At 53.4% G+C, this 18420-nt stretch overlaps 1 protein-coding gene across 4 annotated transcripts in view; it reads right to left on the reverse strand.

The window, feature by feature from the left end:
- Positions 1-18420, reverse strand: part of TOM1L2 (target of myb1 like 2 membrane trafficking protein) — a 115460-nt gene that overhangs the window by 3054 nt on the left and 93986 nt on the right. The window contains exons 8-14 of one of the 4 annotated variants that reach the window (XM_088027926.1): positions 14558-14691; positions 12316-12364; positions 11639-11762; positions 9397-9514; positions 8322-8397; positions 5957-6019; positions 314-373 (exon numbers count right to left, since the gene is read on the reverse strand). In XM_088027926.1, coding sequence (XP_087884052.1) covers positions 314-373; positions 5957-6019; positions 8322-8397; positions 9397-9514; positions 11639-11762; positions 12316-12364; positions 14558-14691 — 624 coding nt within the window. Of the gene's footprint in view, positions 1-313; positions 374-5956; positions 6047-8321; positions 8398-9396; positions 9515-11638; positions 11763-12315; positions 12365-14557; positions 14692-18420 lie in introns of all 4 variants that reach the window. The other 3 variants (XM_088027927.1, XM_088027924.1, XM_088027925.1) reach the window with 3 other exon arrangements.

Here is an 18420-nt window from a genome sequence, read left to right on the forward strand (position 1 = left end):
ACAAAAACCAAAAAAACCCAAGCACACACACAGCTGCTACAGTAAAGTAACTGGGGGACAAGTGTGTGCTCCGGAGCTAGCCAGAGCCCTGCCTGCCGCGGCCTCGGGGTGGCCGGGGTTCAGGGGCTGTGCCCGGAGCAGGTGCCCTGGGGCAGCCACAGCCCAGGGTGGGCAGGAGGGCAAGTGAGCAGAGCTGGCTCGCCACCCCCCTCCGCCATCCTGTGGCGGGAGCAGCCGGTGGCCCTGGGGCCCGTCGTCAGAAGCGCTCTGCCTGGCCACAGCCCGCACGCGAAAGAGAAAAGTCGAGTCTCACCAGGTCCGTCCTGAGCCACACTTCAATGTCGTCCATGACAGAGGGCTGCGCAACGGGGATCTATGGAGGCGGCAAGCAGCGGGTCAGGCAGCCCCATAGCCAGGCGAGGGGAGACAGAACACCGAACAAAGGAAATCGTCAAAAGCAACCCCCAAACGAAACCAAAACGTACACAGAGCAAAAAAACGCGTTGGCACAGCAGGTGCGGGCAACACAAGGCAGCCACATATGAAATGGCAGGTGAGGGAAGCGATGAGGTGGCCAGTTCTAAGAAGCAGGGCTGACCGGCAGGTGCCGGGGGTTGGGGATGGGAGGGCAGCGGTACGCGTTCTTGAAATGGATAACTTTTTGACTACTCTCAGCCCAGGGCTGCAAAGTCCCTTCTCATCTCAGGAATGTGCTGGTCCTTCAGGCTGGTTTTAAACTTGAACTTGAGCTCATCGGGTTAGGACCCTTTTAAGAGTCCTGCCTACCCGCTGTCGGGCCTCGCCTCTGGAGGTGACCAGAGGAGATACCAGGGGCCCCTCCTCCAATGCCACTGGGGATGCCAGGTGGCAGTCCGCCCAGAGCGGGGGTGCAGGTGGTCAGGCGGGCACTGAAAGTGTTTCAGACCGTGTCCTGGTGTATCTCTCTGAGTGGGAGGAGGGGAGAGCCGGGGCCTGGGTAGGGCCTGGCTTACAGCAGGCAGGCCCATCTCACTGCCAACAGAAACGGGCATAAGCTAGAGCTTTGATGACCAAAGCGACGGCAGGGCTTTAGTGGGCTTTGTGTCTCTTCAGGGAAGAATCACGAAGCGGGCCTGGAATGCGGTGGCTCCTTTAGTTTCACCCCGTCTTCCCAGCTCTCAATGGCTGGCTGGGTTTCGGGGGCCAAAGAAAAAGAGTTCAGGGAAAGAACAGAGTACTGGGGAGCAGTGGCCAGGGGGGTGAGTGGGTCCTGAGCCAACAAAGACAAGCCTCATGGGCTCCTGAGCCGTCTCCATGCCTGGCTCACCCGTGTCCAGGCTTGGGGCGGGGGCTGTGTGGGGGAGTGATTCTGAAACCTGCATTTGGCTAGAATGCAAGAGTGGCTCACAAGTTCACTATTTCCAGAAAGTTCGCCAGCACTGTGTCTATAGCTGGTTTCCCCCCAGCGTCACAATCTAGGGTAAGAATACAGTTAAAATAAGCAATCAGAGGACTGCCTTAGTGTTTGCCAAATCTAAAAAATAACATGACCTTAACAAAGGAAAAGAACAAAGATTTCCCATTGCCAGCCCTGCCCTGATGGGGACAAGCCGCTCCTGGAGGCGGAAACCTGCTGCTGATGGGGTTTGGGGTGTGAGGAAGAGCAAGGACTTCTAAGCCTGCCGGAGCACACTGTGCAGGGGTCTGCGATCCTGGAGGGGCTCTGTGCGCACACACAGCTGGTGAGGCTGGCTGTCCCCTTGCTCCAGGCACCTGGAGCAGCTTCATGTATACTGGGCCTAACTAGAGACCCAGTGTGGGCAGCCCACAGGCATCTTCGTTAAGGTGCAGGCCCAACCACTCAGATCAGATTAGGAAGATTCTATTTACGTTGCCATTATTATTTCTTTGACTTCCTGGGAACTTAACGTTGCAATGGAAAAAATGTCAAGGAGTTCAAATCACCCTGAAAGGGCTCCTAGGGACAAGGAACATGTGATTCTCCCTCCAGAGGGCACAGATGTCTGGAGTGGATGTGCTAACAAGCACCCAAGGCAGCACCCACCTCCCCCCATCAAAAAGAAAGCAGTAGGGCACGCAGGGCGCGACCTGCTAATTTCACGCTCGCTGGCAGGACTTCTGTCTTGACATGTTCCTGGGACAGGAGATGCCAATTTTCATTATCTTGATGCTTCTCTAAGTCAGAATATCTGGCATCTGGGACGATGTGTGCCACGCCAAGTTAGCGTGGAAAGTTGGAAAGTTAGCATCTCCAAACAGAAACAAACGCCCAACCAGGGTGGGTTGGGAGCGTGCGCTGGGCTTTTTTATACCTACCCAACATTAACCTATCAAGGAGAAATGGAGGTTCGAGGGGCAGAGCTTTCCAATGTGTGGCAGGAGCTTGAAAAAATGCCATGAAGGGGTCACAGGCCTTCAACCTTCAGATCTGGCTTATAATATTTTTGTTCCTGTTCCAAAGTCATCCCCTCGAGGCTAGGTATCATGCTCCAGTTTTCTTCTTTGAGGATTAATCTCGAAAGCCAGCACACTCAGAAAATAAACATTGACATTTGAGAAATTCCTCACCCCCTCAAAAAAAAATTTTTTTTTCCCAAAAGCTGGATCATGGGAACACTTTTCTTCCTCCTCTTAGACATCTCCAAATAAAGAGCGTGCTTATGGAAGCGCATCCTCCAGGCGAAGCCCCGGGAGCTAGGGCACTGGGTGATGGGTCCCTCTGGCTGGGCTTGTCAGATCACTTTCCGAGCAAATCACTTTTCTCTGGACTTGCTTCTTCACTCAAGAGCCCTGGAACCTCTCCTATCCTAAGAAAGCTCAGGGCTTCGGATGAAGAGGCAGAGGAGGGATGGGGACAGAACTTGGACAAGTCTTGGCCTCAGTTTCCTTATCTGTGAAATAGGGTGATGGCTAGGTCATATTTAGTTTTCACCACTCAGGACTCTGAACCCCTTAACTTCCAGGTCAGGGGTTCTGTTTTCTAATTCCGAAACCCAGGGATATTGGACACGGCTGGCCTTGACTCCTTCCAGTACAAAAGGCACTTGGCCTCCGGGCAGGAATCTCCCTGCAGCTAACAGTAAAGCTTATATAACACAGGGCAAGGGTTGACTTGCTTGTGGTTGGACACAATACCTTAGCTATATAAACCTCCCGCCCTGATAAGTCAATGCCTTGAGTATTCTGCCAGGGTAAAGTTCCTTCTAATAATGTGGGTGCTACCAGACACAGACTAAACACGCACACTGCTCCCCAAACAGGAACTGCGGAAACAGGGAGCGGGGGAGAGGGAACGCCCCCGGCCATGCCGATGGAAGGGAAGGGAGAGGCCTTAGCCAGGGAAGAGAGCAATGGACTCTGTCACTGCCCCATGGCTTTGGGCACGTCACCAGACCCCTGGGAGGCCTCAGTGTTCTCATCCATCAAATGAGGACGGACCCAGCTGATCCCTAAGAGACTGTGGCCTCTGCCACGCCATGGTTTTAGCATCTTCTTGGGCAATGATCCAAAGCTGAAGACTGGTCCAAGGGTCTGAAGAGGAGGATGTTGGGCGAGGGGAACAGAAGGAAAAAGATGTGAAGACAAAAAAAGAGGAAGCTGGCACGGGACCACCCTCCCCGTACAGACCAGCGCCCACAGGGCTGGCTCGGCTGAGGCAATGGGGGAGACGTGCCCGGCCCATCTTCAGAGTCTGAAGAGAAACTGGCATGCTGAGTACCAGAAGTGGCAGATTTGGACATGAACGCTGGGGGAGTTGTCCGCTGTCCCTCGATGGGCCCCCCCCCCCCCCCGGCCACAGCCAGTGATCTTTGTGGCTTTGGGCTTGCTGTGTCTGAGGGGGGGGGGGTCCTCCAGGCCTGAGTAGGGCACCCTACTGCTCCCAGGCCCAAACTGGGCTTCGGCAGCAGGGCACTCCTACTGACCTACTGCTGCTCTGGTTGGGGCTTACATTCGGTCCTCTGGCTGCACCCTGCATATGGAGAGGCTAGAGGGTGGGGGGGACGCAGAGCACTGGCAGTCTCCGGGCAGGCTGGCTCACGATGCCTCTCAGAGTTCTCTTCGATGGGTAACGAATCTGGGATTGTTAATCTAGGCATCCAGAGTCCCAGGAGACCAAGCCCCAATTCCACAAAGGAAACCCACGAGTCTGATTTTATGATGCAACAGGAACCGTTTCTGAAAAGCTCAGGTGTGTTCTTTCCAGAGAATTGTGAAATCCTCCCTACAACGCATCCCACTGCCACCCAAACATGAGGGAAGAGTCTGGAAGCTCTTCAGTCTCACTCAATAGTACAAAAAGTTTCCAAGTAAAGAATTTGTACTCGGGGGTTTTAGAAAGACTCAGGGTTTCTACACTACGGGAAATAAGGAAAGCAATTAATATACGTTGTTTAAAAGAACAAAAAAACCACTGCAGTAAGGCAGGTGAGATACTGGGTTAGCTGTTAGTTGGGCTTGTTTCTGGGAAGTTGGAGACTGGAGCTCTAGTGGGGGACAGGGCGGAGGAGGGAGGCTCTGTGTGGGCAGAGGCAGGTACCACCACCAGCTGCCAAGGCCACATTCAGGGTAGTTTGTACAGACAGTATCCTTTTTTGCAGGATTAGTAGGCACAAGGACACATGGCTGGATCCTCCCAATTTGGAACTGGCGTGGACGTGGTCTCCAGGAGTCTTGCTCGAAGGCCACCCACACATGGGGACCCGAACCCCAGCCTGTCCCTGAAGAAGTAAATGAGGGGCCCAGGCAGCCTATGTCTCTAAGAATGGCTGTGGGGCCTAGTACAGACACAGAGCTGTGCAAAGGTCCCTGGCTCCAAGCCGGGGTGGCAGGCAGATCTCCCCACCCCCTCGGTTCTGACAGCTCCGTGTGGCCCGTGGCCTTGCATGCTGGCCACACCTTGCTCAGGCAGGCGACCCCCACTGTGCTGCCTACCACCTTGGACACGCTGGCCACAGGCTAGCATGGTTTCCAGGGCTCAGTTATGCGTCCCCCCCCCGGTGCGTGTGCCTAGTGTCTGCCAGGCTCTACCCAGAGGCTGACGCTTCACTGTTTTTTATCATATCTCCCTCTGTGTATCCTCTCCTGCTCCAGTCCTACCACACACGCACGTACAGACCTTTGGTCTCTATGTTAGAGGTGCTCAGTGAGGGCTGTGGCTTCAATTAGAATGAAATCATCACTCCAAGGCAAACAGCCTGGAACGAGATCACCCTCTCTCTCTGTACCAGACTCAGGGCCACCTGATCAGATGAGGCAGGAGAGGCCTACTCAGGACTCGGTGGCAGAAAAGCTCTACTTCATGTAGAGAACTGTGTTTATGATATTAGAACTCCCCTGGCTTAAAAACTAATGAAGTACTATATGTTAGCTACTGAATTTAAATTAAAAAAAAAAAGAAAAAAACCTCCCCTGGTTTTGTCTTCTTTTCACTCTGTTCCCATTGTGTTTGTGTGTTTCTTGAAGATGTCTCAAATTCTTCTAGGGGACACAGTGGACACAAATAAGTCCATCATAAAAACCCATCAGCCTAGGACTGCCAAATTCATAGACTGGAGGGGGCTTCTCCAACCCATCAGAGGATGCTTTTGAGTCTGTTCTCTTAGAAATGTCCCTTCTGAAGCAAAAGCCACAGGAACTTGTGCTCTATCCTGGAAAAGTGAATACTGCCGGGAGCTCCAGAGACAGTAAAAGGAGGGAAGGAGCCCTCCCCTCACTCCCACCAATGTCCCAGACCCTTAAGACCCAGGGGCACGGACCTCAGCAGAAAACCAGAGAAGGTATTTCTGGGGCTGGAAGTCTGTGGCTTCAGGAGATTGCATAAATGCAAGAGGGGAAAATTTGGCACCCAGTCAGAAGGAGAGAACGGCCTTGTACTGTCTGACTCACGAGGGCTCAGCAGGTGACACAGGAAAGCACTGGGGTGGACAGGGGCTTGGCTCAGCTGGTGACTTCTCACCATTCCTTGGGTTATGAGCCAGCTGTCTATGGGCTCCAGGTCAGAGTCCCCACCTTTACCTCTCTTCTGGGCCGAGGACAGAAAAGTCCCAGAAAGAAAAGTCACAGCAAGACCCAGATAAAGAAAGCAACAGTATATATCATGGGAACGGAAAAGCCACTGTTTAGAGTTGATCTGTTGTCATGGAAGGAGATGTGACCCGCTGCCCCCCACCCCCTCCAGCACGTTCCCCCTTACCTGCCTGAAAAAACAGAAGAGAAGTTTAGTAACCGAGAATCCCGACAGGGTACCACATACTCCTGCCAATTATCCCTGTACACTTGGAAAATCTCCGGGAGGTCACGGAAGGTTGCCCATGGCTGCTTCTCCTCATTAGGGCTCTCAGGTGTTGGCAGAGGTCAATTTTTTTCAAAGAACCAGCTCTTACAAAGTCATTTCCACTTTTTTGCTAACTTACGTCTGCTTTTTTCCTCCTTCTCAGTTATCTGTGTGTTCTTTTTCCAAACTCTTAACTCGAACGCTGAATTTGGGTAGATTGCCCTTTTTTAAATAACAGCATGTAAAGTTAAGACTTCGGATCTGGTTGCACCGTGGAGGTGTGGCTATACAATTTTCTCCCCTTGCCTGTGTTCTCCATGTCTCCTGTGGCCGGGTTTTCATTTCCAGGTCAGTACAGTTTAGGATATGGAACAAAAGAAGCTGAAATCCTGGCCTGAGGATGCATGTGGGTCAGTGTGTGTGGGCACGCATATACCAAGATGCAGACAGAGACAGACAGACACACACACACACACACACGCCCCACAAACCCTGCTTCCCCCATCGAGCAGTACACATGAAAGCAATCTGCCTACCATCAGGTGGAAAACATGCTGGAGTCATCAAGATCTTTGAAAACAGGGAGATGCGCCAAGCCACACACCCCAAAGGGCAAAGGGCGGGAAGCTGGCCACCTCTCCTGCGCTCCGACCCAGGCCTGGACACTGCTAAGGGCAGAGATGTGGTAGGACACACCCTGGCGTGGATGGCGGCCGGTCTGGGAGGCACAGGGGGAAGCAGACCAGGTGGGCCTGGCTGAGGGACTGAGCTGCAGGCCAGGTCAGGTGGGCCAGGAGGAGGGGATGTGCTGGGGGGGCCCTCAGCCCGGCTTCCTGACGCCCTCTCTGAGTTGGGTAGGAGACATTCCGAGTAATGGGAGAAACAGAGCCATGACCACTGCATAGATTTTGGGAGTACCGGTCCCGGGGAGGGGTGGAAAGGCAGGGTGCTGAGACCCAAGGCAGTTGGGCTGGCTCTTCTGTGCCCCCTAGTGGCCAGTGCAGAGGGCCGCACAGGCCTCCTACCAAGTTGGCTGAGCCACGACAGAGTAAGTGCCTTCCCCAAGGCAAGCCTTCTCACGGAAACTGCTGCTGGCCTGGGCCCATTTGGACACGGGCAGCAGGAGGCCCGAACTTGTGTTCTGGAAGCAAACCTCCCTGTCCAGGGAGCAGATAAGCACTGCTCCTTTCTAACCCAGCTGGGGGACCCTAAAAGGAGGTCCCACTGTTCAGGGCCATTATCCCCATAACCCTCCCCCCCCCCCCGCCCCTGCAAACAGACACTCATTCACACACTGCCACATACATTCCTTAGGTGAAAAGGGGGACGAGCCCATGAGAAGCATTAAGACACAAATCCTTTCCCCGGCAGTGACCTGAAACCTCACAGAATCCACAGCTGCAATCTGGGGCTCTAACAAGCACCACCCTCCACTTCAAAGCACCTCTGCCTTTAGCTCTGCTCCTTCCAGAACACCCTCCTGGCCTCCACCCGCTGTTCCTCCCACCCCTCCAGCCCCAGACCCCCAGACAAATCCTGGCCCTCCGCTGCCTGCTAGTGGGTTGGTACTGCCTGGCAAGGCCGACTGCAGATGATCAGCCCAGATGTGGCTCAGATGAGCTTTTCCCTTCCTTGTGCAGATCAGTGTTTTGTCAGAGTCCTGCCCACCCCAAGGCAGTGGACCATCTGAGGAGAGCCCCTATCTGGCTGTAGGAGACCTGTGCCCTGAGAGCTCGGGGCCACCAAGGTCAGAAGAGAAGGGGCTCTGGGGCCGGACCTCCCAGAGCAGGGATCCCCGCTTGCTCTCTGCTCACTGGGTGCCCAGAGCATGCCGCCACCTCTCAGGGCCTGTCGGCTCTTGGGTTCATGGCAGGCTGACTGGACATCACCCGCGGGGTGGGGTGAGGACTCAATGAGGCGATCAAGTGCTCTCATGCCGGTCTCCCCCAGCGGGCCCTGCCCTCCACGCACCCTGGCGTCTGCTGGCCACCCGGCCCGCCTTCCCCTCCAGAGGACCCCAGGCAGAAAAACAGGCTGAAAGACCTACCACTTCAGAGCTCTGTTTCCGGCTGTCTGGTGCAGAAGCCAGTCCTCCGACAGCCTGGGGGTCCTCGTAGGCTACCCTGGAGACAAGCAGCACAGTCAGTCAGTTCCCAGCAGTGGTCCCAGGGAATGGGGTGGTGACCTCTAATCACTTTCTAGCCGTCTCACCTCCCTCACACGTACTTGGAGAAACGTTCCCTGCAGCCCTGGCATCGAAGGGCTCATGCATTGTCTGACTGCAGCTAAAGCCAGGAGGCCAGGGTTCCTGCACAGGCTCAGCCCCTCCTTTCCTCTGGGGTCTGGGACACTGTGCCCCTCAACGTCCCTCTCAAGTAACAATACCAGGGCATCTCCAAAGCCCACTGACAGGAGATCAAAAGCACCCTGAAACTCCAGGCAACATTAATTCTTCTTTTAAAAGCGGCAGCCACAGTGGCCTTTGACAAGGAAGGTGGTGACAGCTCATGAAGCGTGAACAGGGCCTTGGGTCGGGTTTCTGGTCAACCTGTTGATGCCTGAGCATGGGAACCCAGAAAGCCAAATGCCTCAAGATGCCGGGCCCCAGGGACAGGCAGGACAGAGTTCTTCGCCTGCCTTAAGGTTGAACAAGAAGCTCAAAGCCTGTTCCTGTGCCTCCCTGAGATGCAAGGGGTGGTCTATTTTGGGATCAACGTCCCCAATTTCACATGGCTTCTCCTGGCAGGAGCTGCTGTCAGGGAAGCCTCCGCCCACACCCTTGCGCAAGAAAACCATACTGATAAGAGCTACTTCATGCCCTGCCTGGCTGCCCCCCAGCTCCCAGCTCTTCTTTAGCAGCAGCACGGGAAGCACTCTCTTGTGACTCATAGGAGAAATCCAACCACAATCAACCCCAAGGCGGGGAGGTGGGGGTTGGAGGGGGGGAGGTTGGTGTTCATTCAAAATCTGTGTCTACTGCCAAGTCCTCACAGACATATTTCAACGTTTTTGGCAGCCCTGGACTTGGTAAACAAAAGGCGTCTTTGTGTTGGCCTGTGACCAGGCCGGGATCAATCCTCCCCCAATGTCTTCCGAAAGCCACTGAAATGGTCCCCACATACGTCTTGCGTTGTTCGGCCAAGGAGTTCCCTCTTGTCTGGGCAAACATGTCAAAGCCATCACGCGGATTACACTGCTGGAGTGAACTGAGGGTACCACTGACGCTCTCTGTCCCCAAGTCTGTGGCAACAAAACAAATGAGGGGAGGATGAGAATAAAATGTGGCCCGTGGACTTCAGGAAGGGTCCCAAAGTTCAGAAGCCCGTGGGCAGGTTAGGGTTCTATGGGGGGAGGTTGGGCAGCTCTCCTCGGCACCCCCGGCCCACCACGTACAGGAGGAGTCACACTGGGGCCTAGCTGGGGGACAGAACAGCCATAGACCCCCCGCCCCCGAAGCTGCTCAAGGTGGGGAAGAATCAGGATGAACAAGAGGGAGATTGCTGGCAGCGGGATGGGGCTTGGGGCCAGTGCCTCTGCAGATTTCCCACAACGCTCTGATCAGTACACTCCTCACTGACTCGGTCATACGTCTAAGGGCCTGGGTCATGTATTTCCTTGATAAACATTTCACAGGCACCCACCACGTTCAAAGCTAGATCATGAGCGGACCAAACTGAATCTGACGCGGTCCTTGGCCTTAAGGAGCGCATGAAGTAGGTGGGAGACAGATACCACCAGTACGTAGGTTGAGATAATTGGAAGAGATTCAAAACTGACCCAAGAATAGGAATTAAAGGCCCAGGGGGACTCTGCTGCGGGGAGAAGGGGAGAGGCAGGTACCAAGGCACAGAGCCTGGGAAGTCCAGGGTGTGTGAAGTGAACAACGCTTGTGCAGACGCTGATGAACAAAAAGGCTGGAAAAGCATGTGGGAGGCGGCTGGGGTGTGAAAAGCCTCAAAGGCCAGGTAAAGGAGCCGAGGAGAAGAACACTAGACCTTTTTTTTTTTTAAGATTTTTAAAACGTATTTGAGAGAGAAAGAGAACACGAGCGGAGGGGAGGGGCAGAGGGAGAGGGAGAAGGAGGCTTTCCGCGGAGCAGGGAGCCTGACACAGGGCTTGGTCCCAGGACCCTGGGATCATGACCTGAGCCGAAGACAGACGCTAACTGACTGAGCCACCTGGGCACCTCTAGACTTTTTTTTTTTTTAAGATTTATTTATTTATTGACAGAGAGCACGTGCAGAGGTGGGGGGAGGAGCAGAGGGAGAAGAAGAGAGAGAATCTTAAGCAGCCTCCATGCCCAGCACAGAGTCTGACACAGGGCTCAATCTTAGGACTCTGAGACCATGACATGAGCCGAAATCAAAAGCCGGATGCTTACCCGACTGCACCACCCAGGTGCCCCAACACTAGACCTTCATTTAAGAAGGCAGGCAGCAGAATTCAATTTGACTTTTGGATATTAAATCTGGTGGCCTTATGCTGGATGGACTGAAGGCAGAGAAATCTGTTCCAAAAGAGAAACAGTGGCCACAGATTCATGAGATGCTGGGAAGCCAGAGAATCACAGCAATGGACAGGCCACTAAATAAAAGCCCGATTTCAACTGTAATGGAATGAAGGTATAAAGATAAATGTTAAGAGGAAAAAAAAAAGGAAAACGGAAAACGTAGAAAGAATTTTGTGAGAGCCATGCATTATTATTTCAATACTATAATTTTATCTGTTACAAATTGGTGTTACCATCTAGAATCATATACACACTTGCAAACGGAAAAGTGGGAAAGTGGTGAGTTTCTTTTGTTTCAGGCTTCAGACAGTGCAGCACTTTAGGCTGATGTTAGTTCAAGGAGAAGAAATCCACCCGTGCCATCACCTCCTGATTCCAAGCCCATGGCAGACATTACCAATCAACCACAGACTCATCTCCCAAGCAGCATCCTTCTTAGACCTGTGTCCCAAGCAGCCAATGAGCTGAAACCTACTGCAGCCAATGAGCTGAAACCTATTTGCCATCCTTGGCCTAGTATATATTGAGAAGACAATCACTTGGACCATAGAGACTATTCCAGATAAAAACACAGCAGCTACCTTTCTTTAAAAGCAAAGAACTTCCAGTTCCTTGGAACTCCCCCCAACCCCTTCTTTCCAACACACGTTTAAACTTTTAAGTTTAGGGACAGAAGTCATCAACTAAAGGTGGTACAACTGGCCAGGTCTCAGGAATATGCTTTTCCATGGATGCCTCTAAAGGCTCTCTTTGGGCCTTCCAACCAAGAGAGAGAAAGGGGCCCTCAGCCCAGACTCACAACCAGGAAGTGGCCTGAAAAGAAGGCCCTTGACACAAACCTGTGAGACACTTACCTAAGCCTGCAAGCTGAGAGGAGAGAGAAGATGGAGGTGCCGTGTTCCCCACCATTGGGCTCACCACAGCTGGAGATCCCGGGCCCAGGTCTATTAAGTTGTCCTCGGTCACTTCGTTCAGTACCTGCCAGCAGAGAAGACAGCAGTGAGCCCCAGAGCGCCCGCCTTGGGCTCCTAGGTAAGAGCCAGCAGGCCCGGTGCAGGGTACCCAAGAAAAAGCATCAACGCTGCACCAATCCAGGAACAAAGCAGTTTTCCTCCCCAGGATTTTGGTGGTCCACGGTGGCCTCAGGCCATTGGCTCCTCCCCCTGCCCCCAAAGGAGGCAGGGCTGAAGCAGTCAACCGGGACAGTCGCTGTCCCTGGAACTGTAACTTGGGGCTTGCTTGCCATGCTCCCACCGGGAATGTGTCTGCTAGTTCTTCTGCAGTATCCCATCAGCCAGAGCTTGCTCCTTCATTACCCCCCATTTTTTTTTTTTGAAGAAAACCCTACCCCCAACGTGGGACTTGAACTCACGACCCCGACATCAAGAGTCGCACGCTCTACAGACTGAGCCAGCCAGGTGCCCCTCATTACCCATATGTTTAGGCCCCAGTTAGAAAAACCAGAGGTGAGACCTAACAGAGGTAGGTCTCCCAGCATCCGGAGAGGAGAGAATTCTGAAGGAATACTTACTCCATTACTGGCATTTTGCACCGATCGGCCTGACCTGTATCGTTCAAACCTAATAGGGGAAGGGAAAGCAGAGTGAGGAGGGACAACGCGGTATAGTGATGCTCACTGGTCCTGTGAAGAGCTCCTGGGGACAAAGGGCCCTGTGAGGCCAGTGGACACCGAGACTCCAGGAAAAGGAAACCAATCGGGGCCATTTGGGGGACATGGGGGAGTGGGTCCCTCTCTACCCCCCAACTTTACCGTGCCTTCCTCTGGAGGATCAGCCTCCAGGCTCACCCACAAGCACACGGAAGGGAGGGGGAGGAAGGTGTTGGTTGGCACATCCCATCATAAGGAGGTCATTATAAGCATTCCCAGCTGTGCCCTCATGCTCTGGGCCCAGAGTGCTCCTTTTGCTCCTTGGGGGACAGGGACTGGGCCAACCACTTGACCTTGGGAGTGGCTCAGATACGGATCTCCAAAGCCAGGCAAGAAGTGCAGCCCCCTCCCTATTTCATAGAGCTGTGCTAGGCATGATTAGCCTGTCACTAAAATGCCCTCAGCTCAATGTGCTGGAGGAGAGGGCCTGGGGCACACACAGAGGAAGACAGGCACAGGCCCTTGGCCTGGCCCAAAGGCTCCCCAGTAGCTGCGGATGGGACCTGGCTAGGAGCAACCACAGACAGCCTCTGCTGTCTCATACCCACCAGGTGGGGAATACAAAAGCAATTGTGCGGCACCTGTGTGGGCTGCCCTTGCGTTTAAAAGTTCCAAAATGCCGTGGGCAAAGAGGTAGCTAAGAGACCTTCTGCAGCTAGAGGCTGGAGAAACCAGCCTTTACTGAGATCTGCTCAGCTCAGCACCTGGTAAGTAGGGATCCCCAGGAGGGACAATCGGTTAGGCGATGTGTGTCCGCTGTGGTTTCAAGAGAGACTTGTGTGTTTTTATGAACCATGGCCCATAAGGAGAAGGAGAATGTTAACACATATGAAAAGTTTCTACTCCTGGAGTACCTTTCTCACACCATCTCGGAGGGACAATTAGTCTTATCAACAGCACTGAAGCCAGAATGGCACCTCAGGGCTTTGTCTCTGAATTTGTGGTCAGGCCGGGTGTGGCAGACTCAGGAGAAAATGCTCCCATTGGCCCGTTTTCCTATCCCAAGAGGGGCTGAAACGGGTTTAAGGTGAAAAGGCCAAGCCCATTTAAAGTAGAGAAACTGGAACCACAAGGCAAAACCAAGGAGTCTGGAGCTGGGAGTTGAGGAACCCCAGATCTGCTTCTAATCTCCAAAGGACACACGGGGCCCCTGGATGGCCCCACATTCTTACTGCAGAGGTTTCTTTGTTGGATAGACCTGGGACCACCCATCCCTGCTGAGACAAGGCCTGGGGTCGTGATACCCATGGCAAAATCTCCCTCTAAGCCCCCCATCACACTGACCCTAAATGATGCCAGATCATCACGCTGTGAGTCAGCGCAGGGACCAGGGCCCCAAATCTCCGAGGGCGGAGGGCCTCAGACTTGGGAGAAGGTTGGCCTGGTCAAGGCACTTTCTGGTGCCTTTGCTGGGAGAAGCCTGAGCCACACACGCCTGAGTGACGCTCTGGGAGCCGTGCCTGCCATTACCTCCTATTGACAACTCCTTCCCAGGGGAGGCTTTGGAAAAGGAAAAGGATTTTCAAGCTGGTTACCTCAAATCCAAAAATGATTTGGCTGCAGAAAGAACTCAAATGAACGTGTGTGTGGGTGTGTGGGTGTGTGTGTGTGTGGTGTGTGTGGTGTGTGTGTTTCCCTAAACAGCAGCAGCATCCGGCACTTACACCCTGCCTTCTTTGGAATACTCTAGACACCCTGACATTTGCAAAGTGAGGGAAAAATCTCTTTTTCTTCTTTCTTTAAAGATGGCAAAGAGGAAATCTTTTTTCCTTAGTAGAGATTTTTTTCCCCCTTTAATCCTTTTCAAACTCAAAGATCTTCAAAGGAGCAGGTGCAAGCTCCCGGGCCCCAGGGGGAGGGATAGTGGGGAAGGCAGGGCAGCCTGAGGCTTGCAAAGGGCAGAGCCTAATTCTGCCCCTCACTTTCCTGCTGCTCGGTTCCCAGGAGAACAAGAAGCATTTTCCCTGTCAGCCGGGAACAAATTAGCATCTCTGATGAGCATTTTCCAACCCTACACTCCCTCTCCCTCTCCACATTGTTTGGGAGAAAAATCCCTCAGTTGGCAACAGTCTCAGGGAGGGACGACAAGGGACACCCGCCCCACCTCTCGTAGCGGAGGAAGACGTTGTTGAGGTCATCATTGACGTGAAGCAGCTCCTCGGTGACCTCCTCATTGGACACGCGGGAGATGAGCTCCACGATGCGCTGTTGCATGGCCCGGCAGGTCCTGTTCAGCTCCTAGGGAACACACACGCCTCTGGCTAGCCTGCTGGGGACGATGCGTGTCCCATTCTACCTCCTCGGGCAAAATGTGAGCCAATTCTTAAAGTCACCAAAGGAGCGCACACTTGTCCAAGAAAGCCGGCCGCGGGTGGGATGCAAAGTGGAGGGCCCCTCTCTCACTGCCGAGGAAGGAAGCTCTTTTTCAATGGACGGACAAGGGTCCATAGCTCTGTACTCTTGTACGTACATCGGCACGCGTTTGTACAAAGCGTCCTTTACATCTAAGAATATGATCCTTTGCAGCTGGCTTTTTCTCTTCAACAAAATACGCTCGACAACCTCTCCCCATCGCTTTCATATGGCCGGCCCCACCTCTGTGTGTGTGTATCATGAAGCATCTCCCCGTGCTTCCACCGCCTTAAGGCCTCTTTCTGGCCAACCCAAACAACGCGGCAAGGACCATTCGTACACACACAGGCTCGTACATTTGTGCCAGCACTTCCATAGGACAAGCTTCTAGAAGTGGAATTTCTGGGTGAAAGGGTATACAGTCACTTAGAATACGGACTGGCAATTGCAGAAGACCCTCCAAAAAGATGAGACCAGGTCATTTACGGTCCCAGCAACAGCAAGAGTGTATTTTATGACTGTATCAGATACATTTTGGTGGCATGTGTGATATCTCGCTGAAGTCTGAGAAGCTCAGCAAGCTCTGACATGTCTTCCAGGCTGGCCAAAGAGGACTCCAGTGAACCCCCAGTCACCACTGGAGCCCGCTCTACCCTTGGAAGGACTGTCCCCCTGAAGACAGACCCTTACCACTTTCTGGCCTGGTTTCCACAGGCTTTCCCTGCTCTAGATAGCAGCCTGAACTGTGCTCTCGTTGAAGCCTGCCTGTGAAGCTCCCTCAACCACTTGCCAAACTGACTAGAGGAACATTCTATGGAAAAAAGCTCCGAGTCCCAATGGGGGTGAAGCAGAGGGGAGAAGCTGTCCCCACCCCCCCTGGACACCAGAGGCAGCCGATGACCCACTGGATGAAGGGGATGAGGGATGGAGCAGAGGTCCTTCCTTCCTTCTCACAGCTCAGCCTCAAAACCACCTCCTTTGGAAATGTTTCTGATGGATGTAACTGCTCTGGACACTGCCCACATACGTGATCTCTGTTCAGCTCCATATTCTGTCTCATAATCTGGCCAGCTTGGCTAGAACTAGGTTTCCTCTCCCACTAGATCATAAACTCCATGAGGGAGGTGCCATCATTTCTTCCCCCAGGGATGACCTCGAACCCTACACTGAGCTACACATGGTGAAAAGGCCCAGTAATCATCTGCTGAGTCGAACACAGACGTGGCCAAACACAAAGCAGGGAATCCCAGGGCTCAGCAGTGCCCTGCAACACTATGCTCAGCACACAGGGGCATTACTGCTGGGCCCCTCATCTGCCTCCTCTCTCTATACCAAAGCTCCTTGAGGGCAGGGCTGGCATCTCTTGGCCCCATTTCTCCAGCATCCATGACCAACACACAGGAGCTACTCCCTAAATGCTTTGGAAAGAATTAATTAATGAAGGCAAGTTGCATTCCTTCCATCCACACCTAGTCCAAGGTCTCTAAATAGTGTTCCCTTACACACTCGTGTGCACACACACCCCCCCTTCACTACTGGACGACAGTTGAGTGTCCTGGGCCTGATCCTGTGGGTCAGACCGAAGTATGGACCTCGACAGACCTGCCAATCACAGAATAAGTAGATCATGACCAGCCGGCCACCAGGTCTGGAAACTGCTTCTGCCGTCACCCCTCCCCTGGCTGCTCAGCCTGTGGGGGGCTCCCTCCCCAACAGCAAGGGCAGCTGAGGAAAGAAGCCCAACCCACATGGGTCATCCCACAATCACCCCACTATACCTGTAGTTGTCAAGACAGAAAGTTTCTCGATTTAGGCAGCTGGGAACAAAATAGTCTGGTGTTCACCAGAAGAAAAAAAAAAAGCTTCACTGGAGAGCCTCTGGATTGCTGGGCCCTGTCTGGCTGGTTATGGAAACACTGCCCTTGTCTTCATTCTACCCTGTTGCTGGCCCTCTGTAAAACCAGAATGCTGCTGTCAGTCTCTCTTGGTCTAGGGCCAGCAAGCCCAGTATCTGGACCTTCCAGTTTTTTCTATGAAGACAGTCCCACTCGGTTCTCCTAAGACTCCCATTCTAGGTTTGGGAGAAGGCAGAGTGATCCTGGAACCAAGGGGCCGTCAGCAAATCACCGGGGATTCACAACTGCTCTCTCCCAACCTCTGACCTGGTGCTTCAGGGACCAGCTGCGCCCGGGGAGTAGCATTCCCACCAGCAGGTGATGCAGAGGGGCGGAGGTCAGAAGCAAGCTGAGGCTGGAGGAGGAAGGATGGGGACACCTCGACTCTATGGAGCTCTGATCCCTTGGTCCGTGCAGACCACCTGCTCCCCATCACTGTCCTCACTCAGGATCTACACCAGCTTAGCCTTCTTGCTGGCCCTCTCTCCACTCAGAGAATGGGCAATTCTCCTTCACCTAGAATCGAATTTTCCCTCGCCAGGACTTGTCCCAGACCCCAGTGACCCAGCAGTAAGCATTTTTAAACATACACGCATGTGTTAGAATAACAACAGGCAAATACTGAAAATTAATCATATCCAGGAAAGAGAGAAATGCCACGAAATGTCCACTCTCCACCACTGTGAACGGCTCCTATCCCCTGGCCGGCCACAAGAGGGGCATTCGGGAAGCAGCCTGGGACTTGGAGCCTGGTGAGAACTCAGTGATGGGTTGCCACAATCCCAGCCATGGGTGCTGGTACACACCCCCAGGTCAAATCCAGTCACCACTGGGACAGTCACAGTACACAGGAAAGCCAAGGGCCCAGTGGAAACCCCAATTACAGAAACAAAGTGCGCTCACGAGCGAGGGCTAAGATGAAAACTGAAAAACAAAACAAAAGCCCACACAAATGAACTTCTGAAAAGAGCAATCACATTAGATCACGGGAAGGATTCCAACAGCCAGGAGTGAAGTCAACAACGTAAACAATCATATTTACGATCCATCGTTAGACCGCAGGGAGCACCTGCTTAGGGCCCATAAGGGAGCATGGATTCAGATTCACTTTAAAAGACCAGCCCCCATTAACCAAAAGAAAAAAGACATTTGGCCATTCTTGGGCAGCAGATCTTGCCTAGCGCTTTGGAAGACAGCCTGGAGACCAGCCAAAGCTCGTGGGGACGGAAAAGAAAGACAGAGCCTGGGGACACAGGCAGCAGGGTGGCGGGAAGAGGCGCAGTGCCTGGATCCCTTCCTGGACGTGTATGTGCCTCGTATAGACTCCTCTATATCCAGCACTCAAGGTGTCCGCAAAAAATCTCTGATGAGCAAAAGGATCTTGAGCCCCAGCTACAGGCCCACTCCCTCCAGCAAAGGCAGACCCCACTCCCACCCCCAGGCAAGCCCAGGACAGGGAAGAGGTCAGTGACTTCCTATCCTAACTGCAGGCCAATTCCAAATGGAAAGAGGTCCTAGGCCACCCTGGCAGAAGCTGGCGGCATCACCTCCCAGAGCCACGGGCCTTCTCCAAACACACTTCAGACTTTCTAGAATAGCAGACGGCCCTCAGGCACTAGCCCTTACTGCTCAGGGGCCCCTGAGAAGGCAGCCCTCTGCCTGCCATGTTCCTCCCTCCTTTTCTATCAAACAAATTCCTACTCATCCTTCAAGGCCCCAG

This window comes from Eumetopias jubatus, unplaced genomic scaffold (genome assembly GCF_037043125.1).
Source record: "Eumetopias jubatus isolate StellerSeaLion01/CBP00866 unplaced genomic scaffold, mEumJub1_p1.0 scaffold_10, whole genome shotgun sequence".
NCBI lineage: Eukaryota > Metazoa > Chordata > Mammalia > Carnivora > Otariidae > Eumetopias > Eumetopias jubatus.